The sequence below is a fragment of the Primulina huaijiensis genome, chromosome 7, assembly GCF_012295235.1.
Source record: "Primulina huaijiensis isolate GDHJ02 chromosome 7, ASM1229523v2, whole genome shotgun sequence".
NCBI classification, from domain to species: Eukaryota; Viridiplantae; Streptophyta; class Magnoliopsida; order Lamiales; family Gesneriaceae; genus Primulina; species Primulina huaijiensis.
This window is the reverse complement of record NC_133312.1, coordinates 620,621-642,090: the sequence shown is the minus strand read 5'-3', so window position 1 is coordinate 642,090 and position 21,470 is coordinate 620,621. Positions and strand designations below refer to the sequence as shown.

Genomic DNA, 21,470 nt, shown 5'->3' with positions numbered 1-21,470 from the left:
AGAAAATTTTTTTACCGCACATACCATGTAAAAAAATATATTGAGAAAGTGATTATTTAAAGAGTATTTAATTTTTTCAAAAATATAGATAACTATTTAATTAAAAACAAAATACAATAATATATTATTTTTACCTTGCTAGAAAATTTTAAAATGATTATTATGAAAGATGTAAAAACTATAATTTTTAAACATTTCATAAAGATAAAACGATTTTATACAGTACTATTCGGAAAACAAAGGCCATTATTTGTTGTAAAATTAAGCATGTGTACACGACATAAGAAAGGTGGCATCTCTCGATGCTAGGTGGTGTGAATAAGGATTGTCCTGTCTTAATTTGCATTGTTGTCGGGGAAATGAGAATATCTCAGGGTTACTACTAATTGAATGTTTTAATTTATGGGGGTGTATTCATTCTATACTTTCAAAAACTTTTAATGACTTTTTTTAAATGATGGACTTTTGTGGAGTTAGATGGATTTTTATTGACTTTTATGGAATCTCATAGAATTGTAAAACAAATTTCATAGATTCTTATAGAATTTTTTTTCAAGATTTTTGTAGACTTTTGTAAACTTTTTCAAAGAATTATGTGAATTTTGTAGTTTATAATTGTTATTTATTTTTTATTAATTTTTTTAAAATAATTATTGGATATAGATAACCTCTTCAATTTTAAATTATTTTTTTTATTTATGATTGTAAATGAATTTTACTTACTTAATAGTTAAATCAATTTAATTTGTGAAAAACGAAAAATGAACTATCCAATTTATTGAAATCAATATTTCAATTCTTTATGTCAATTCAACATATTAATGAACAATATTTTTATAAGTTCATAATAACATTTTATTAAAAGAACACTCAAAATAATGAATAGCCTTTTATAAAAAAAAATCTAATCATTACTGACAATTTGATCAACATTGTTCTACACTCCATTGGCTATGGTATCCCTCCATGCATTAGCATTTGCTCGTCGTTGTTTTTGAGTATTAACTAACTGTTAAAAGTCGTCACCTTCATAAACTTGAGCTGATGAAGACAATTGAGCTTCATTATATAGTTCAATATGAAATTCATCAAATTGACACTTCTTTCAAAGAAAATTGTGTAATATAGCACATGCCAATACAAGCCCTGTTAGGGGTGGGAAAAAATACCGAATTTTCGGTATACCGAGATTAACATAACAAAAAAATATTGAATTTACCGAATTTTAAGTATACCGAAGATTTCGGTACGGTACGGTAACAATACCGAATTTTTCGGTACGGTAACGATATCCAATTTGAAAATTTTGGTATATACCGAAATAACGGAAAAATATACAAAAATTTTAAAATATATAATATTTTAAAACAATAAATTATAACTTTTTTTAAAATGTAAGGTTTTTTTGGTTCGGTATACCGAAAATTTTGGTATAGTATCGGTATGAATTTGCTTATACAATAATTTAAGATATAAATTAACTAAAATTAAAGAAAATAATTAAAAATAAAATGTTATATAATAATTAATAAAAAAATTAATTTTAATTATGTTTTTAAAAAGTACAAATAAAANTTTTTAAACTACATAAAAGTCATTAAAAATCTATAACCAATACACCTACTTATTTAATCGATAATTTGATGGGACATTAACATCAATATCCTATAAGTTTTAACTAATTTGATCGATAATTTGATGGGACATTGATATCAATATCTTATTAAATCTATTATCCTTTTTTTTAAAAAAACAATTATGCTGCAGTGTTAGATTGTAATTTATCTGTCTTAAGTTGTCTTTGTCAACGCATCATTAATACAGCGGCCAGCATATACAATGACAATATACATACATACATATATACATACATACATATATATATATATACATATATATATACATATTATATATGAGTGGATCTCAAATGAGACCGTCTCACGGATTTTAATATGTGAGACGGGTCAATCCTACCCATATTCACAATAAAAAGTAATACTATTAGCATAAAAAGTAATACTTTTACATGAATGACCTAAATAAGAGATCCGTCTCACAAATACGACCCGTGAGACCGTCTCACACAAGTTTTTGCATATATATATATATATGTATATATGTGTGTGTGTGGTGTGTGTGTGTGTTAAGTTTCGATGCATATTGATTAAATCGCAATGGGTAAATTTACGAAAAAATATTGATAGAAGATAATTCGAAGTCATGACCATTAATTAAACATAAAAATTAAAGCTACATCGAACGATTCGTCACTTCGGAGAATCATAAAAGGCACCATTTGCGGCACTATCTTCATACTTCCCCGCCAGCGAATCGAACAATACAGCGGCTCCAACCCCAGCAGCCAAGTCGATCGTGTAGTGGCCTCTGGTAGTCAAGAGCCTCACAACTTGCAAAATGTTAAGGGTGTCAAATAAATAGGCCAATTCCCATCTTTTCATCCGCTTCATGTCGATAGATGCGATGACTGATGCGGCAACATGACCGGAATAAAACAGGAAAAACGAGACATTTCCCACCGGAAAATCAACCCCCGACCCCAAGAATTCCTGTCAATGAGCAACCCAAGCAACAACATTAGTTTTGCTCGTATATCATGTGCATGTTAATGTTTTCCAGCTAGGACTTAACAAAATTTTGGTCTCTAAAGTATAAAAACACGCAAATTCACAACTTAATTGACAAAACGTTAATGAAGCACTCCGGAGATGCACGTGAACAATATAAACATAAGAAAAAGCTGGACCCTTTAATATTTTATAAGTGTCCGGACAATTCATTGTATATATTAAATTTGTGGCGATGAATTAATACCGCATGTACATAAAAATTTTGTACATTATATTATATATATTTCTCCATTAAAAAGCATTGAATCTCCTTAAATATATGTGTCCATCTTTCTGTGCAAGCTAGTAGAACAGGTACGTATACAGGGTAAAGGACAGAAGACCTGAGGCAAAGGTAGCTGTGTGACATATCCAAGAATTCCTCTACATGTGAACATAAAGAGGGTTGAAATTGTGGCTCTCGTTCGCCCTTCAATCAGCCACGTCCATAGTATGTACCCCGTTTGCATCCCCACAAAAACCTGCTCCGAAGTTCTCAATTATTGATCACAAAAATATGTGTGTCACGACAAGCTAAAACACCAATTAGTCAACAAAAGAAAATATTTTATTAATTCAATCACTATGAAAAATCATATCATATATGATATAAAATGTCTATAATATTTTTATTATTTAATGTCACAGATCATGATCACACGTGAATTAGTAACAAACATGCAGAAACAAACTTGAACGGGTCTCAACATCAAATCTCAAGTTAAATCCACAGTGAAGTAAAACACCAAAACATCTTTTTCTTTGACAGAAGAGCTTGGCATGTGCATTTCATAAATAAGGATAAAGAAACACTCATCGATTAATAATTATAACTTTGGGACCATTTTTTGTTATATAAGAATAGGTAAAATAAAACATTTTGACATTCTCACTTTCTAAAATTTCTTTTAAAAAAAATCCAAAATTTTAATTAATTTCAATAACAATATCAATATTAATGGTGTGGCTCCGAAGCTGTTGGACATAAAGAAAGTAAACAACATGCACATTAATGTACCGTATTGAGACCAGCTAAAAGGGTATTAAGAGCCGGGCGGGCGGCGAGCATCCGGTTGAGGCTCATCGTGGCGGCGAATCCCAAATCGTATGGCGCCGCCATTGACGGAACCATGTGGAGTGTGTACTCCACAAACATGAAGAACAACACAGAGGCGGCGAATGCGCACGGCACGGGATGATGTCGCATCACTCCACGTACGTCCGCCGCAGACCACTTCAAGAAATGCGCGTTGAATAGGCAGCGCGGCGGTGATATCAATCTCTTCTTCACTATCGGGGGAGAATTATTTGTATCTTGAGGGTTAGCACCACAGGGGAGGTGGCCGTTTGTGGGTTTTCCTTTAGGAAACAAGCGGCGGCGAGCCGTGATGGTAGCAGTGGCGGTGGCGGTGGTGGTGTTACCGGATATCTGCATGTGAATTGTGAAATGAGGCTGGTAACGAGGCGGAGGTATAAGGTAGATTGTGGTTTGGTGACGTAGAGAGTGCAGATTATATACTTAGCTTGTAATATTATACCCCACAAATCTGTTTGGACAGCGATAAAATAATACATATTACTGCATCAACGCATCAATTAATAACTTATATAATATTTTTTATAATTCATTTAATTTATATTTAAGATAAAAATTTGTGTGAGACAGTTTTACATGTCGTATTTTGTGAGACAGATCTCTTATTTGGGTCATCCATGAAAAAATATTAATTTTTATGCTAATAATATTATTTTTTATTGTGAATATCAGTAGGGTTGACACATCTCATGGATAAAGATTCGTGATAACCGTCTCACAAGAGACCGACTTTATATTTAAATGATGATCAAAATATAATTATAAAAATTAATGAGAGACTACATTGTAATTTTGATATATGAATAAAAAAATAAAATAAAAATAAAAAAGACTATATCCACTGAACTACATGTGATTTACATTAAAGTTTTAATATTTTATTAATATATATAATTATTAAAACAGACAATGTCATCAAAGTTTGTTATTTTAAATGTCTCAATTTTAATAAGAGTAAGTCTTTTGTGAGACGGTCTCATGAATTTTTATCTGTAAGATGGGTCAATCCTACCGATATTCACAATAAAAAAGTAATACTCTTTGCATAAAAAGTAATAATTTTTCATGGATGACCCAAATAAAAGATTCGATCCACGAAATTGATCCGTGAGACCGTTTCACAAGAATTTTTGCGTTTTAATAATACAGCATAGAATACACACGTTATCCAACCGGTATAACATATGTATGTAATATATTAATATTTTTTTTAAAAAAAAAGCGACTTTAAGTATTAAGTTTGGTATATTTTATCATTAAATAAAGAAATTTTTTATATTAATTTATTATTTGTTTGAGTTTTGTGTCTAGCAATTTATGTGTAACAAAAAGCTATATTTTTAATATTAGATTTCCTCTTGGTAATAGATTGTTATGTAGATTTGTAATTAAATATATGATTTTGAATATACAATTCACAAATTTGTTTTCATAATTTATATTATTTATAATACACGTACATATTTAATTCAGTCCTAACTTTATTACTTTTGTATTCCCATAAGAAATTAAAGCTCAACGAAGCCCATGTAAGGCCCATTTATTAAATCTCCTGAATCCGGCCCAATTAGTGTCACCGTCCTAATCCTATCCCTACCCAACATAAATACGCATACCTGACGCTCGGGGCAAGCAACCCAATGCCACAGTAAAGGAAAGGACTTCTATGACCCCAAAGCCAAGATTGGAATCCCGAATCCACCCATCGAACCCTAACTCTAACTCCCGATTCTCGTATTATTTGGTTCATTCGTCAGTTTGAGTTTTGAATTCTCCTAATTTTTGTTGTTTTTTCTGAAACGATAATTTATTGGATTGAAATCCGATTGTGTAAATAATGTCTGCTATTGTTTGTGGGAAGAGATCGTTCTTCGAGGATATCGATTCTGCAGCGACATCGCCGAAATCTGCTTCGCCACCGGTTTACAAGAAGTTCCGGTGCTCCTCGGCCACATCTCCTGTTAGATTCTCTTACTCGCCTCCTATTTCTCCCGTTCCAATTGATCAGCTCAAGGCTTTGTTTCCTGATATGGAAACTCAGGTAAGATTTTTCCTGTTATTTTTTATGTGTTATGTTCTCACGGTCGAAGGTTTCTTTGAATCTATGATTTGCTGTATCTGATGCGTTTATTAGTTTATTTGTTATTTGCTACAAATCATTGATTTCGTTCGACGGTTTCTCAGGCGTTGAGTTCGTTTTTTAGAAATGTTGTCTGTATTTCGATCAATTTTTACCAAGTGTTTCTTTTGCTTCTATTGATTTTAAAGAATTTCTTTGCGTATTTTTGTCAAATATGTGGGCTTCTAAAAGGAATTTAAATTCACATATAATTTGGTCGCTGTTAGTGATATTGTTAATCACGACAGGAAATCACATATTTGTATCCCTATGGTGGTTTGTTGCCAGCACATGATTCATTGCATTAGGTGTCACGGTGCTATGATTGGGGAGAAGAGGAAAGGAAATGATGCATTAGTTTTACTTAGGCACAAAAGAAGTACACTGCTATATAGGAATAATTTTTATGAAGTATCTTTAAGCAATTTTTCCTATATTCCTTATCGAGGATTATTATATTACAGTGATATGATATGTTTGCAGCAGGGTCTAGGATACTTTTTCCCTTACAAAATGTGCAGTTTTTGGGATTCTTGAAAAATGAAGTTTTTGAATATTTTTTTGTGTATCTTTAAGATTCATTCATAAAATTGATTGCGTTATTTCCCCGGCTGATATGTTGAACCCCTCGTTATTGAATGTTCGAACTTCGAACACTAGTTTTCTTCCTCATATGTTTGAAGAATAATGACCACTATTCTCATTTGACAAATATTTTCAGCTTATAGAGGAAGCCTTGGAAAATTACGGCGATGACTTAGATTCGGCTATTAAAAGCCTTCACGAGCTTCGTCTTGTATACAAGGGCAACTTGGGCTCCGCATCTGAAGAAGATGCAAATTTTCATAATGGTATGTCGGCGCTGTTGGTGGTCATGATGTATCATGTGTGCTGTTTCAATATCTCATGTCTCAATGCATGGTTACCGTGTATTTTAGATGTTCCTTTGCATTTTACATGTTGAGATGATTGTATCAATTGTACTGCTCATTTCAACTCGAATAAGTTATGGAAGGTATGCTTTGTTGTGACATTGGAAAAACCCTCTTTGATTGGATTGTTGACTGGATTTTCCATTTCATGGCATGAATGATTCATCCAAGTACTATCAAGTAGGATGCAGGTAATTGGTTGACAAAATTGTGTAAGATTGATAGGAAATCTGGAATACTCCTGTTATTGCTACAGAAGATTTATATGGTGAGTCTTGTATCAGCTTAGTCATATAATGGCATGGTGGTCAAAAAATAATAATTGGTTAATGAACCTTACTGTATCAATAAAAGCGATAGAAGTTTACTTTCTCAGGTTGTCATCCGAGAATATCACACTTTGATCCTTGGTTGCACCTCAACAAGAATGATGGACATACCCATGCTTTGTTATTTTTACGCTAAAATGGTTGTATTTACCCAATCATTTTCTCACTCGATAAGATAGTATACTTTATCAGGCAGAATTTCGTTCCTTTGGAATAATTTTTGGCGTATGATGCATTTCTCACTGTTATCATTTTTATCTCTTCATGTTTATTGCTCTTGATTATTGAACAGATTCTGAGTTCCTTAATTTATTAAATAAATAATTTGAAAATAATGCTTTTAAATAATTGTCAGATGATACGCCAACTGAAGGGGATTCAGTCCCTGTGAAGGAGCCTCAAGTTCAAAATCACCTTCCTGTAGATGGTGCAGGATGGGTGGACTTTTTTGTTGGGGAGATGATGAGTGCAGCTAGCATAGATGATGCTAGAACCCGGGCAGCAAGAGTATTGGAGAGTCTGGAGAAATCTATCAGCGCTAGGGCTGGTGTTGAAGCAGCTCAAAATTTTCTTAAGGTCTTTATCATTTCCTAACTTATACATATGTGGTAAAACTAAAAGTCTCGGATGATGAAACAAATGTTATGATATCATTGCTATCAACTGTTTCGAGGTTTTTTGAGTTTTAAGATATAACTGATTAACGTGCATGGACCATGAAGTGTGGTATTGCTTTACTGTCTGGCTTGATGAGCCTTACCATATACATCCTTTGCTGTTGTGTCCACTAAAAAATGACATGTTATCTCCGTGCTTGATAGGCTGATTGAAAACATTTTTGCTGTTGTCACTCTCTTTTTTTATATGGAAACATGTGTTATCTATAGGTTTATAGGTATTTTTATGAATCCAGGAAAATATGACGCTGAAGGAACAAATTGAGGCCCTTCTTCGAGAGAATGTCATCCTCAAACGAGCAGTAGCCATCCAGCATGAACGTCAAAAGGAGCATGATGAGATGAACCAGGAGGTGCAGCAATTGAAGCTGTTGGTGACTCAATATCAAGAGCAGCTGCGGACTCTTGAGGTCAATGCTCTAACTACATAATTTCTGCATATTAAGAGAAAAATATCTGGAGTCTATGGAAAGCTATTATTATTATTATGCCATTTGCATAATCGTTATCATCATAATTGCACATACCTTAATTTCAAATTAGTTGGGTAGGGCACTTTATACCTGTCTCTTCTGTGGTGCTCCACTTGAAATTAAAGGTTTCATTGGACCTCAAATAAAATATACCATGTTTTCTGACTTGTTTTCATGTTAATTTTGGTTATTCTCTTTATTTGAGTTTACTGTCAGTATGTCCTTCCTAACTGACTCATAGGTGTCCCGAACGGTAACGTTAAATGCATAAACCATCTGATGTACCCAGCTATAGTCTAATCTTCTACTAATACATGCCAATTTATGAAAAAGGCTTGAAAACTTTCTTTTTTTCCTGAAGAATTTGACGAAGAATTAATTTCTTCTAAAGATACAGTCATCAATGGAAATCCTGATTTAACGTTCTTGCAGGTTAACAACTATGCATTGAAATTGCATTTGCGCCAGGCCGAGCAGGGCAACTCAATCCCTGGGCGTTTTCATCCAGACGTATTTTAATGCTGTAAGTTGGAAGTTAAGCTTTCAACCTATGGCCGGACGGTTTGTCGAAGTGTTTGACACTGATATTATATATGTTGTGTTGTATGATATTTTTTTTAATCTTTTTAAGTATAATTTAATGTTATACAAGTTAGAGGCCTTTTTTCCCGATGATTGAGCACATACGCTTTGCCTCAGTTTGCTTTCGATCAAGGTTGAATGTGTCAAGGTCAAGCTGTTGAACTGCTGGAGATGAAGGCCACTATGTATTTGCAGAGGATGTTTCACATGTGTTAGTAGAAGAGGATATAATGCCATATTATGTATTCTGGAAAATCTGAAATGATTGAAAGAAATGATGCATTCTTTTTTATTTTGATAACATAAATTGCATCACAATTACCAACTACCAACATTCTTTTTTTTTTTAGATTCAATTACCAACATCCTAAATATATATTTTGGTTCATATAATCCTCAGCACACACACACACACACAAAATATGTCATATACCGCTGAACTTTTTCCAAAAATAATCTTTCAGAGATTATTTTGCGTTGGAATTTTGAAAGATTGAACATTAGATAACGAGCTTTTTTGTATGTGCTGAAAATTAACAATGTGATTCCTTGAAAAAGTGTCGACGTCATAAAAAATGTATATTATTGCTTCTCTTTTTTTTATTGGTATATTTTCTTCGTATTGATTGATATTTAGATTATGTTACTTATTGTTTGGCTGATTAAGTTCTCTTTTATTATTCTCTCTCTACGCTATAGAGAGGGAGGGGTAAAATCATGTCGATTAACACACAACCTTTTTTGCGAAATCCTAGTGATGCATTTCAATTTTAGACTGACCGTTAACAACGTATTTTGTGGATTCCGGTTCTTGGATTTAAGAAGGATGTTGTGGTAATAAAAAGTGACAGAAAGTTTCTGTTCATTTGGTTTGTTCAAACAATTTTCGGTTGCACAAATTATTAAAAATTAAGCATATTAATAAAGATTTTATATGAGCAAAATGCAATAAATAACTGACCACGTTAGAATCATATTTTTTGAAAAAAAATATCTCAAGCATGATAAACAATTTTTGTTGATTCTTTTATAAAAGAAAAAAGATAAATTGAAAGATTTGTCAATGATTTTATGATTCGATTATTACTAGTTTGAGATAGGCATTTGATGTCAATATTGATTTAAATACAATAAATCCAAATCTCTCTTTTTTTAAGTCAAAATCTTCTACTCCAGATATGCGATCATTTCGCGTTATATTTTCATTTAAAGATTGGTTGCATTGTTGTATACATTATATGTGTGTGAATCAAAAATAATTACGAGGCAAGAAATCTGAAAGTGGTAGCTTAATCCTAGTTTCACGCATAGGTGATTGGCCATATAAGGTGCAGTGATCCTAAAACTTAATAATTTTTAATCACGAAAGAGGAAATTCAGAGACATTACAAAAATGCAAAACAGCACGTGTGTGCCATGCCCATCACCATTCATCCAATGGTTTGTGCACTCGTTCGAATATAAATTCTGACAGTCCCAATGTGCCGATCACGCATATCTATTATTGATACAATAATATATATATATATATATAATTTAATAAGTTGTGGTATGAGATAATTAATGAGTGGTGTTAATAATTTTTATGTTAAAAACTACTATAATAATTTCTTAGTGATGGTAGTGATAATAATGATAATGATATTTTTTAGTCGGGGGAATTGTTACTTTAAAAAAACAATATTGGATGTGAATGAATTGTTGCTAATTATATGTAAACGAGGGATAGAAAGTCACGATTGAATACCCTTTGCCGTATATTAAGAATTTAATTTTCAAACGTAAGTATTTTAAGTCTTTTGTGAGACAGTCTCACATATCTTTATTCGTGATATGATTCAACCATGTTCATTTTTACAATTAAAAACTAATATTTTTCATTGGTGGTCCAAACAGAATATACATATCACAAAATCGACTCATGAGACCGCCTTACGTGAGTTTTTGTATTATCAAATTATTTGTCATAGACTTTCTATGTATATTTATTTTACTAAATAAATGTTCTTCTAAAATCTGCACATTCAAATCAGGAGTAGGTCTCTTGTGAGACGGTCTCACGAATCTTTATCTGTGAGACGGGTCAACCCTACCGATATTCACAATAAAAAATAATACTCTTAGCATAAAAAGTAATACTTTTTTATGGATGATCCAAATAAGATATCTGTCTCACAAAATACGACTCGTGAGACCGTCTCACACAAGTTTTTGTTTCTAATCAGATAACCCAAATAATGGTTCCTCCAATTTTAAATTTGATGTGATAATTGGACGTGAATTCAATTAATATCGAATAATTCAAGTTAAACGGATATAGCCGTGGTAAATTGAAGAATATATTGAGCAAGGAATTGTGGGGAAGTAAGTATATACAGAGAATAACAGTGTCAGCCCTCGTCATATTCCAAATTACAAGTTAAATCAACTGTTCTCACATGTGATGGGATGTTGATGGTTTCATGTTTCCGTTTTCACGTCGATGTTACGTAACATGAAAAAAAATACAAAATATAATAGGATTTCCTAGTAACAGTGAGATCCTGACTAGTGTTGCTTTCCACCAAAAAAATAATTTTAGGTTCTATAATTTGTTTGGACGAACAAAATAAAAATGAATTTCAATCCACTAATTTCAAATTTACTACGAAACTAAACCACTCATTCCAGATCAAGTTCTTTCGTGACAGCACAAACTGAGTACTGAGTTTAAAAAAACGAATCACGTACAAGATTGGATGAACTAACATTCATCATATTTTTTTTTTAAAAAAAAAATATCGAACTTTAATTTCACATCTATAGTACTATATCGAGTCGAAGTGATAAAACACTTTGTGTTTTTTTAAAGAAAAGTTGATATCTGATGACCAAATTCAAAGTTGAGTACTACTCGTTAGCTTGTAGACAGTACCCCACAGCACACTCAGCAGTTTGTATGTATTGCACCAAGAACGTGAAGGGGAACCCTACCTTTCTTTCTCCACACAGCTCTGCTACAATTTTTCTTTAAAGCTGCATCTTTTGATTGTTTTCTGAATTATATAAAAGTGGTCCTTTCTCTCCATATCACACTACCGTGTCACGACCTCAGAAACCATGTTCTATTTTTTCAAGGAATAAATCTCTGAATTTTACAAAGATTGATATTAATGAGATTTGAATATTGATTTTCATGTCCTACTTTGGATAATTACCAAGGTAACTTCATACATTCTGATATTATAAATATACACCATTGCCTTGTATTCTTTTGCTTCCCTGCAGGATATATGTCCATTCCTCCTTTGGATCATCGCACATGCGATCGCTTATTTGATATTCAATGAGAATCATTGTCATGCTTTTCCACAGCTTTCTTGAACTTCTCGTTATATATATTTTTCAAGGATTCGACGAATATTACCGATTGAAGTTCAAGAATGTTGTGGGAAGACATGGCAATATTCAGGGTTTTGATATATTCTACGTGTTTCTTGCCTCGGATCGATCTAGTGAAAAGGTTGGTTGGCTAAGGCTCCCTTTTGGCTGAGAACCCCATATGAAACGCATCGATTTTGATCGAATTAATTTCATTTTATCATTGAAATATGATCGCATAGATATTTCCACAAGAAGTTCTTTTTTAGAATGATCTACTCAAGTAATCATGGTAAATTGAATATATATATATATATATATACATGTTACACGAGCATCTATTTGGTTTTGGATCTCTTGATTTGATTCTTTGAATCAGCATTGTGTTTTCATATTTGTTGCAGTTTTCATTTATCATCGTTATGAAGAGATTACGATGGTTAGGCTCGTTAGTTTCAATATCAAGTTAACGTTTTTTTGTGTCACAACAACATTTTCTGGTATTATATTAGGACTTATACGAAATATGATTGGATTCCAAAAAAATTCAAGGGTAGTGTATCAAAATTAAAATTTGAGAACTCCGTAGACCAAATTCAAAATAGATAAAGTTAAAGATCAAAAAGTTATTTTCCTGAATATAATATATAGGAGGGCATATAAATTTGGTTCTATTTCAGCGTGTTGCAAAATCTTGAATTTGCACAACAAAAGTTTATTGACCAATCAAGGAAAATTTGAAAAAAGTAAATGAAAAAAATAAAATAAAAGTAAATCAAAGTGGTAAATAACACAAGATTATAACAAAATATTAAAAGATTATGTTGTTTCATGATTCACAAAAGTAGTTGATCTCGATTATTTAGTGCAGGAGCAACAATTTCAGAAAAACACCGAATCTTGCCCTTTTTTAAATTACTATACAATACTTCATGGACGTAGGTTTTGAAAAATTACAGGGTGTCCAAGTTGATGAAGTATGTGAACGATTGGTCAATAGTTGTGAGTGTGATTCTTCTTATCAATACTTTCTTAGACGATTCTATCACACATGGTTTGTCTAATGGTTTACCTTGTTAGTCTGATTTACAGACTACTGTATTAGTCCTGTGATTTACCAATACACACTAAAAAGTAATAATTATATATTTTATCGTCATAAAAATAGTGTTGTGGTATTGGACATGATTAATTAAGGCACTTTGATGGGAGAATGACTGAGACATATACATGAAACGTTTATGATGCATCATACCCATTTTTTTTCTTTCGTAGTTTAAGTCTTTTTTTAATAAAAATAATAATATTTCAATAATAGATTTGACGCTTTTTACAGTTATTTTGAATCAAGTTTTGTAATTAAATATGTTTAATTATACATTTTTTTTAAAAAAATTCATTATAAATGTAAAATAAATATGGTATAAACAACAATTAATAGTTAGAATAGGTTTATTGTGAGATGATCTCACGAATCATTATCTGTGAGACGAGTCAACCCTACCGATATTCACAATAAAAAATAACTCTCTTAACATAAAAATTAATACTTTTTCATGGATGACCCAAATAAGATATTCGACCAACGAAATTAATCCGTGAGACCGTCTTATAAGAGTTTTTGTATAATAGTTAAGAGTTTACCCCACATGGAATTAGTATCTTTTACTTGATGGTGATGGAAAATTATCGGAGTCAAATTAAAATAAAAAAAAAAACCTTTCAACGGTTGAGAATACTTGGGTGAATGGACGGTGATAGATTATGTTAGTCAACATCCCCTAATTTAATGGACCATTTACATGCCCAATAGGCCGCCATTCAGCAAAAAGTCCGTTAGGGTTTTGGAAACTGAAAGCCCATCATCATCTTCTCGCTCTCCCTCCTTCCATCTCTTCAAAAATTCTTTGGAAAAACCCTGAACCCTGTGTTTTCGGTCGCATTTGAGGTGAGTGTTTCTGAATTGTGTGTTTCTAGTTTAATTCGATTTATTGTTTTCAGTTTCCACATGATGGGAGCGATTTACTGTTTTTCGTTTGTGGTAACTTTGTCGGTTTTTTGATGCGTAGATCGGTTTATTGTGTGATGTTGGTGGAGCGATATTTATTTCATTTTGATTGTGCTTATTTTTACTGGGAATGTTATGTTTGTTCTTGAGATTATACAATAATTACCACCTTGAAGGTATGTCGTCCAATCTTTTCGAATGGTGGTTCACAATATCACATTTTTTTCGCGTGTATGATCGAAATTTAAATCAATCTAACTTCAACTAGAATGTGTGAATAATTATATAAAACCATGAATTGATGAATAAAAATTTATTATATTGTTTTGTTATTATAGTGATAAAATATTTTCTTTAATATTTTGAGTACTATTTTATTAATAGCAATTATATCTGACTTTTATTTGAAATTTTATAAAATCTATTATTATAGTTAATAAATCATCTTTCTTGTAACTAATCTTATATTTTGTTGTTTAAACATGCTGTTGTTGTTATTTTGTTTATTTATTTTCTTGGTATAAAATATTTATAAACATCAGTCTCAAAATTTAGTTAAATTAGTTAATTGAAAAATGTTCTACAGACATAAAGATTGCAGTTTTTTAAACTATTAATGCTATTTTTAATCATTTTTGAATATTAAGCCGAAATTATTTTAAACATATCTCCCAAGTTTTTGCTTGCTTCTTTCAACTACCAAGCAAACATGTTTATTTGTTTTTTAGAAATCGGAATAAAAAATAAAAACAAGAGGAAGAAACTAGAAACTACAATACACTAATGCTCCAATCAAACTCATTGTTTAGCATGTTTTGAAAGTGTTTGTCCAAACAAATTTTTACTGTGCAGGATAATCGTTGGTATCACAGTCCACTGCCATGGAGTGGTCAATTTTATTAATTTTTAATTTCACTCGTTTGTTAAACTGTTCTATGTGCTTCCATTTTACTTCCAACTGGTAATTTTTATTGTTGCCATGCAATTTTCCGAATTATATATGTCGTTGAAAGTATTGCATGCACGTACTTCGTTCACATAGTTGTCAAGGCGCTAGGCGACGTCAAGGCGACGAGCCACTGCCTAGCGCCCGAACGCCTAGGCGACAAAAGGCGATCGCCTAGCCACGAGGCGATAATATAGAGAGAATGTATTATATATTTATGTTATACTAAAAATCAACTATTAATAATAATGAACTCTATGAAAACCTAAATATATAAAGCTTCAAGTTACAAAAAACAAAAATATCTCAATATTGTCGATAAATCAACACATTCAAATCTTATGCTAGACAATTTAATTTTTCCAAAACAATCTAGACTCAGATCAATCACTTTCTAATTCAATCATTTAATCCACATCACCATCCTCCACATTTTCATCAATGTCTGAATCATCTTTCAACACATTATCATCAAACTCTCCCTCGTCAGTAGATTCTTCATCTACATCCATTGGTGATTGTAGAGCATGAGTAGTTTGGCTTGTCATCCGACCTCTTCGTCCTCCTCTACCTTTGCCCCTAGAAGTTGAAGCTCCCCTATAAATAGGGTTCGAGGTCCGTTGTTGTCTAGTATGTCTGGTTTCTTCTTCTACTCCAGCAGCCTCTGCTACAACGTTCCATGTCAAACTATCATCATCATCATCAAAAACAGGTTCCTCTCCGGCTTCCATCATTCCAATCAACCACTCATTATTACAATCATCAATATTCCTCAAAACTATAGGATCTCTTTTATCCTTCTTAGCCGCACGAGCCTTGAGTGTTTGATTGTACTTCACATATACCAAATCTCTTAGTTTCTTGTGATCGAGTCTATTCCTTTTCTTTGAATGTATCTGTGACACGAAACGAAACCATCATAAACTATAAATTGAAAAGAAAATTGAAAGAAGTCATGTAATACAGTAATAGTATTTACTCACATGCTCAAATATGCTCCAATTCCTTTCACAACCTGAAGCACTACATGTGAGGCTAAGAACTTTGATAGCAAATTCTTTCAAATTTGGAGTACCATTGCCAAACATTTTCCACCAATCCGCTGAAAAAAAAATGTATCTCATCATTTTCATTTGATATTTAAGTATTTAACTTCTTGCAAAAAAAACACATACCAGGCGCCATTGGTTGGTCTTTATTATTCCTTGCTCTAATGGCAAATTCGTTGCCGAACAATGACTCCGAGTTCTTATATACTGGCAACTCCTCCATAATAATCTTATCCCTCACGTCATGGCTTGGAATCAATCTTTGTATGCATGCAAACAACCCATTTGTGACTTCTGCATCCGTCTCAACTTTCGGATTGTGATAGTAAAAATATGGGTTTAAGTAGTATCCTGCCGCGTGCAAATGATGATGAAGCTGATTATCCCATCTAGCATCAATAAATTCTAACACTTTTTTACATTTCTCTCTGTTGTTATCAAAGGACTTGAGAATTGTTTTTTTTGCTCTGTCCATAGCTTCGTAGATATAACCCATCGCTGGCCTTGTTTCATTGTCGACAATGCGAAGAACCATCACTAGAGGACACATCACTCTAAGGGTGTATGTCACATTATTCCAAAATGAAGGCTTGAAAACAGTATCATTTGCCTTCTTACCCTTTTTATCATTTGCCCATTTACTTTCTATCCACTGCCTTCTTACCCTTTTTATCATTTGACCATTTACTTTCTATCCACTGTGTTGATATGAACATTCTCTTCAAAGCCTTTTGTCGTTTGTGGAGGCTTTGCAAAGTGAGAAATGTAGTAGCAAAACGGGTGACTCCATGTCTTTCCAGCTCTTTGTTTCCAGTAAATTCTCTCATCATGTGCAAAACACCTCCATGATTGTAAATGTAACCAACAAGAGCAATTGCTCTAGAAATAGTCTTCCGAACTACCTCAATTTTGCCAATATCCTCTAGCATCAAATCAATGCAATGAGCAGCACATGAAGTCCAAAACAAATTCGGTCTTTTTGCTTGTAGAAGTTTACCTACAAAAAAAAGAGTACAAAACAAAAAAGAATCAAATTATATTATAACTTATATGTAATTTAATATCCAAGGAAATAAAATTTCAATACTTCACTTACCAGCTAAAACATAATTGCTGCCATTGTCTGTAATCACTTGCACGACATTTTTCTCTCCCACACGCTCTACAAATCTATCAAGCAACTCATATAACTGGGTTCCAGTCTTGACATGGGCGGATGCATCCACAGATTCCAAGAACATTGTTCCTTTGGGTGAATTAACCAAAAGGTTGATCAATGTTCTATGCTTCCTATCAGTCCACCCATCAGACATAATTGAGCAACCATATTTCTCACATTCATCTCTGTTTTCTTTCGACAACTCATTTGTGTAGACAATTTCTTTCTGTAAAAGTGGTACCCTCAATTCATGATAACTTGGTGGTTTCAAATTCGGCCCGTACTGACTTATGGCTTCAATCATTTCCTTGAAGCTATCTAAATGGGCAGCATTGAAAGAAATCGCAGCTTGATACATGAAACGAGCTATCTTTTGAACTGTTCGATCTCTAAGCTCTTTATCACAAGCATCGTTTATGTTTGTTTGCCTCAATTTCCCCCCTTTGGTTTTCTTCTGCGTGATAAAGAGATCCATCGGCCCTTTAACACTGCCACTTCCACTTTCAGTTCCAGTCTCGTGTATGGAAGTCAAACTTCTGTTTTTGCTTGGTTGTACATCTTCTTCATCGTCTTCATCTTCATCGATATCAAGAAAGCAAAAATCTTGCTTCATTCCACCGCAAGCTCTCAATGTTTGCTTTTTCTTTTCATTCATATAATTCAACAGCTCATCACGGACACTTTGAGGACACTCTTTGCATTTTCTGACATTTTTTAAATTCCCAGCAATATGTTGTTTGGCTCGAAAAATTCCTCCATTGGACGTGAAGCCACAAAACCTACACGTCACACTATTAGTATCATTTGGATTTTTCAAATAACAATGCTTCCAACCGGGGTCTCTCTTATTATCCCCATCTGGTTGTGTGTTTTCTGATTGAGGATGAGAAGCCATAACCTGGTCCAGGAGCCTTCAATCGGCAGAGAATAACAGGTCCACTCCAGGAAGCTTCAATCTTCAATCGGCAGACAGAAGCACGGTGCGCAGAAGCTTCAATCGGCAGGGGTTGAAAATAGAATACGTATCGACAAGCAAAACTAGGCTATTTTTTTAAAATAAATTAGTTATGGGCTGAAATTAGTTATGGGCTTATTTAGTTGGGCTTTGGGTCATTAAAAAATAAAGGAGAAGCCTGCTTATGCGATGCGCACAGGCTGCTGCAAAGAGGCGATTCGCCTGGAACGCCCATCGCCTGGAGAAAGGCGGATTCAAGGCGCTAAAGGCGCTCGCCCAGCCATGCACGTCGCCTGGTTGTCAACTAAGGCGCTGAAGCTCCGCCTAGCGCCTGAGGCGCGCCTCAACTATGTTCGTTCACAAGAATAAATTGAAGGAAGTACACTAGTTTCTGTAGATTCAATTTTTTTGTCGTTCTGGTTTGCAGAGTACAAAGCAAAATAGGCGGTTGGAGACCATTAGACTCCTCTGTTGTAGAATTGTGCATTGCTCGATCACAAATATAACTGTTCTCAAACTGGTGCCTTCCCTGTTTCCTGGTTGTTAGGTGGCTGGATCCCTCCTTAAAGTCTTCTGAAGTCGTGGAGTTCAAATGTACTTATCAACTTAAAGAAGGGAAATTGTGCTCATAAAAGCTCTCTGTTGCTTGGACAGCTGGAAGAGTCGCGGAGTTTACATTTATTTTTCAACTTAAAGAAGGAAAATCGTGTTCATAATCTCTCCGTTTTTGGTTTGGATATCTGGAAGGCTTTTTATGGATAAAACTATAAAAGAAACTGATTCACTCGATTCAGATGTCAAGTCTAATAAACGCAGGAGAAAGAAGTCGATGGTCTGGGATTACTTCACAGTTTCTACTGTAAACGCTGACTGTGTTAGGGCCTTCTGTAACCAGTGCAAGAAGTCATTTTCTTACATATCAGGCTCCAAGCAAGCTGGCACAAGCCACCTGAAACGACATATTGCTTTGGGAATCTGTCCTGTTAGCCGGAGTAGTCAGGATGACGATCAATTGGGTCCTTCCACACCATCCCCCAGAAGTATCGTTTCTGTTAATGGTACCAATCGACCAAGAAAGCGTTACCAAGCAGACAGTAAAGTGGCCAATATTTATCTCAATGAGGAATTTTGCAGTCGTGAATTTGCAAAAATGATCATTTGGCATGACTACCCACTTCACATGTGCCAACATTCTGGATTTGTTGATTTTGTACGGGCTCTTCACCCTGAGCTTAATATGATGAGTGTTAATGTTGTAGAACAGCAAATTTTGTGGGCTTACTTGAGAGAGAAGCAGCAGATTCTGGACCATCTTAATGGGATTTCAGGACATATCAGTCTTGCAATTGACTTCTGGACTTCTAATCAAAGCCTTGTTTACATACTTCTTACTGGGCACTTTATAGATCATGATTGGAAGTTGCAGAGGCGGATCTTGAATTTTATCAGGATACCCTTTCCTGATTCTGATACCGTGTTCAATAACGCGGTTGCTTCTTGTATGGCTGATTGGAATTCTGAAGGAAAGCTATTGACTATCACTCTGGATCATTCCAATGCCAATAAAAATGTCGGGGGAAATCTTAGACGCCTATTATCAATCAAGAACTCCCTTATCCTAAATGGTCAGCTAATAATCAACAGCTGCTATACTCGTATATTGAGTAGTCTTGCAAAAGAGGCGATTGGTTTTATAAAGGAGGCCATCAACAAGGTCCGTGACAGTGTGAAATTTGTAAAAACTTCAGAAGCTCACGAAGAAAGATTTAACAGGTTGAGACTACTGCTTCAAGTGTCCAGTAACAAGACCTTGGCAACCGATGACCTTACAAAATGGAACACCACCTATGACATGTTAATGGCTGCCTCTGAGCTAGAGCAAGTATTTTCTTGCTTAGATACCATTGATCCAGATTACAAGTTCACTCCATCAACGGAAGAATGGCACCAGGTGAAAGCTCTCTGCAAACACTTGGAAGTTTTATATGAAGCAGCCAGTATTCTAACCTCACCTGTCTATCCGACTAGCAATATATTCTTCCATAAAGTGTGTGGAATCCAGCTTAAACTGATGGAAGATTATGCGAGTCAGGATTTCTTTCTATGCTGCTTATCTAAACAGTTGCTGGAAAATTTTTCCAGTTATTGGGAGGATTGCTACCTGGTTTTGGCAATCGCTGTTGTAATGGATCCACGGTTCAAGATGCAGCTTGTAAAGTTCAACTTCTCCAGGATATACGGTGTGGATGCTGAAACTTGGATCAAGATTGTCGATGAGGGGTTGCACGAACTATATCTCGAGTACGTGGTGCAGTGCCTTCCTGCACCAACGTTTCTAGAAGAGGGAAACGACACTCTGCTAAACACAGAGACACGTCAAGAGGATAATCTCGTCTCAAATGGAGATGATTTTCCAGATTTTGACATATACATCTCTGATATTGTAGGCGGTCAACAGCATTTGAAGTCGGAATTAGATCAATATCTGGAGGAATCTGTTCTTCTCCGTGTACAAGGATTCGATGTTTTGGGTTGGTGGAAAGTGAACAGAACAAAGTACCCAACTCTTGCAAAAATGGCTTCTGATGTTTTGTCTATTCCCTTTTCTAGTGGTCCTCCAGATTCAGTGTTTGATACAGGAGATAAAAAGATTGATGGTCATCGGAGTTCACTACAGCCAACCACACTTCAGGCACTTGTCTGTGCAAAGGATTGGCTTCAATATGAGTGCTCTGGTAGTCCGTATAGAATTCCAGGTAAAGATATCCCAACGGAAATTGTCAAGCCTGAATTTTAATTTTAACTACACATTCTATTTTGGTAGATTATGGATGTCTAAAATTTGATAGTAGTCGCTGAAGGTAAACATTCTTTGTTCGTTAAATTATATTATTTTATTCAAAGGCAGCATCTCCCCCTCCCTATCCCCAAAATATATATTAGTTTTTTTTGTTCGCATTCTGGAATGACACTTCAATATTGAGTTATTCATCGTGTACTCAATGGGAGAGAGAGACAAGCGAAGGACATTTGTTTCATTTCAACTTTTCTGAAAGATGTAATTCTGGGTGGGGGTGATGTTGGCTGTACGATCATCTACAAGTTAGAGCACTGAAATTATTCCGAAGTTACATTTCCCTGTATATGATGGCTAAAAT

The 21,470-nt window shown here is 34.0% G+C and overlaps 5 protein-coding genes across 8 annotated transcripts; 2 read left to right on the top strand and 3 right to left on the bottom strand.

The window, feature by feature from the left end:
- Nucleotides 1-2,172: 2,172 nt before the first annotated feature.
- LOC140980703 (phosphatidylcholine:diacylglycerol cholinephosphotransferase 1-like) lies at nt 2,173-4,114 on the bottom strand. Its single transcript, XM_073446711.1, has 3 exons — nt 3,646-4,114; nt 2,972-3,109; nt 2,173-2,567 (listed from the first exon to the last, which is right to left on the bottom strand). Exons 1-3 carry the CDS (start codon nt 4,060-4,062, stop codon nt 2,268-2,270), a joined length of 855 nt encoding a protein of 284 aa, XP_073302812.1. The 5' UTR covers nt 4,063-4,114; the 3' UTR covers nt 2,173-2,267.
- Nucleotides 4,115-5,346: 1,232 nt separating this feature from the next.
- On the top strand, nt 5,347-9,120 carry LOC140981806 (uncharacterized). Of its 3 annotated transcripts, none has more exons than XM_073448279.1 (6): nt 5,347-5,764; nt 6,564-6,693; nt 7,459-7,679; nt 8,017-8,190; nt 8,686-8,776; nt 8,969-9,120. In XM_073448279.1, exons 1-5 carry the CDS (start codon nt 5,561-5,563, stop codon nt 8,770-8,772), a joined length of 816 nt encoding a protein of 271 aa, XP_073304380.1. In that variant the 5' UTR covers nt 5,347-5,560; the 3' UTR covers nt 8,773-8,776; nt 8,969-9,120. The 3 variants fall into 3 exon arrangements, with proteins under 3 accessions (XP_073304380.1, XP_073304378.1, XP_073304377.1); XM_073448277.1 differs by having other exon boundaries at nt 8,953-9,120; XM_073448276.1 differs by lacking the exon at nt 8,969-9,120 and adding an exon at nt 8,817-8,920.
- A 4,895-nt stretch (nt 9,121-14,015) lies between these two features.
- Nucleotides 14,016-21,228, top strand: LOC140980885 (zinc finger BED domain-containing protein DAYSLEEPER-like). 2 transcript variants are annotated; one of them, XM_073446973.1, is made up of 2 exons: nt 14,016-14,143; nt 18,860-21,228. In XM_073446973.1, the coding sequence occupies exon 2, from the start codon at nt 19,067-19,069 to the stop codon at nt 21,107-21,109; it is 2,043 nt and encodes a 680-aa protein (XP_073303074.1). In that variant the 5' UTR covers nt 14,016-14,143; nt 18,860-19,066; the 3' UTR covers nt 21,110-21,228. The 2 variants fall into 2 exon arrangements, with proteins under 2 accessions (XP_073303074.1, XP_073303076.1); XM_073446975.1 differs by having other exon boundaries at nt 18,740-21,228.
- On the bottom strand, nt 14,150-16,457 carry LOC140980887 (uncharacterized). The gene is made up of 2 exons (XM_073446977.1): nt 16,133-16,457; nt 14,150-16,045 (listed from the first exon to the last, which is right to left on the bottom strand). The coding sequence occupies exons 1-2, from the start codon at nt 16,280-16,282 to the stop codon at nt 15,557-15,559; spliced, it is 639 nt and encodes a 212-aa protein (XP_073303078.1). The 5' UTR covers nt 16,283-16,457; the 3' UTR covers nt 14,150-15,556.
- LOC140980886 (uncharacterized) lies at nt 16,822-18,690 on the bottom strand. Its single transcript, XM_073446976.1, has 3 exons — nt 18,298-18,690; nt 17,295-18,255; nt 16,822-17,195 (listed from the first exon to the last, which is right to left on the bottom strand). The coding sequence occupies exons 2-3, from the start codon at nt 18,250-18,252 to the stop codon at nt 16,837-16,839; spliced, it is 1,317 nt and encodes a 438-aa protein (XP_073303077.1). The 5' UTR covers nt 18,253-18,255; nt 18,298-18,690; the 3' UTR covers nt 16,822-16,836.
- Nucleotides 21,229-21,470: the final 242 nt, after the last annotated feature.

Excerpts from the sequence above, each read along its gene's own strand:
- LOC140980703 (XM_073446711.1), bottom strand. The coding sequence starts at position 4,062 with ATGCAGATATCCGGTAACACCACCACCGCCACCGCCACTGCTACCATC. Across the intron at positions 3,110-3,645 it reads TTTTAGCTGGTCTCAATACG|GTTTTTGTGGGGATGCAAAC; the intron begins GTACATTAATGT and ends ACTTCGGAGCAG. Across the intron at positions 2,568-2,971 it reads CACAGCTACCTTTGCCTCAG|GAATTCTTGGGGTCGGGGGT; the intron begins GTCTTCTGTCCT and ends GCTCATTGACAG.
- LOC140981806 (XM_073448279.1), top strand. The coding sequence starts at position 5,561 with ATGTCTGCTATTGTTTGTGGGAAGAGATCGTTCTTCGAGGATATCGAT. Across the intron at positions 7,680-8,016 it reads CAGCTCAAAATTTTCTTAAG|GAAAATATGACGCTGAAGGA; the intron begins GTCTTTATCATT and ends TTATGAATCCAG. Across the intron at positions 8,191-8,685 it reads AGCAGCTGCGGACTCTTGAG|GTTAACAACTATGCATTGAA; the intron begins GTCAATGCTCTA and ends ACGTTCTTGCAG.
- LOC140980887 (XM_073446977.1), bottom strand. The coding sequence starts at position 16,282 with ATGAAAATGATGAGATACATTTTTTTTTCAGCGGATTGGTGGAAAATG. Across the intron at positions 16,046-16,132 it reads ATTGGAGCATATTTGAGCAT|ATACATTCAAAGAAAAGGAA; the intron begins GTGAGTAAATAC and ends TTCGTGTCACAG.
- LOC140980886 (XM_073446976.1), bottom strand. The coding sequence starts at position 18,252 with ATGGCTTCTCATCCTCAATCAGAAAACACACAACCAGATGGGGATAAT. Across the intron at positions 17,196-17,294 it reads CAGCAATTATGTTTTAGCTG|GTAAACTTCTACAAGCAAAA; the intron begins GTAAGTGAAGTA and ends TTTTTTTTGTAG.
- LOC140980885 (XM_073446973.1), top strand. The coding sequence starts at position 19,067 with ATGGATAAAACTATAAAAGAAACTGATTCACTCGATTCAGATGTCAAG.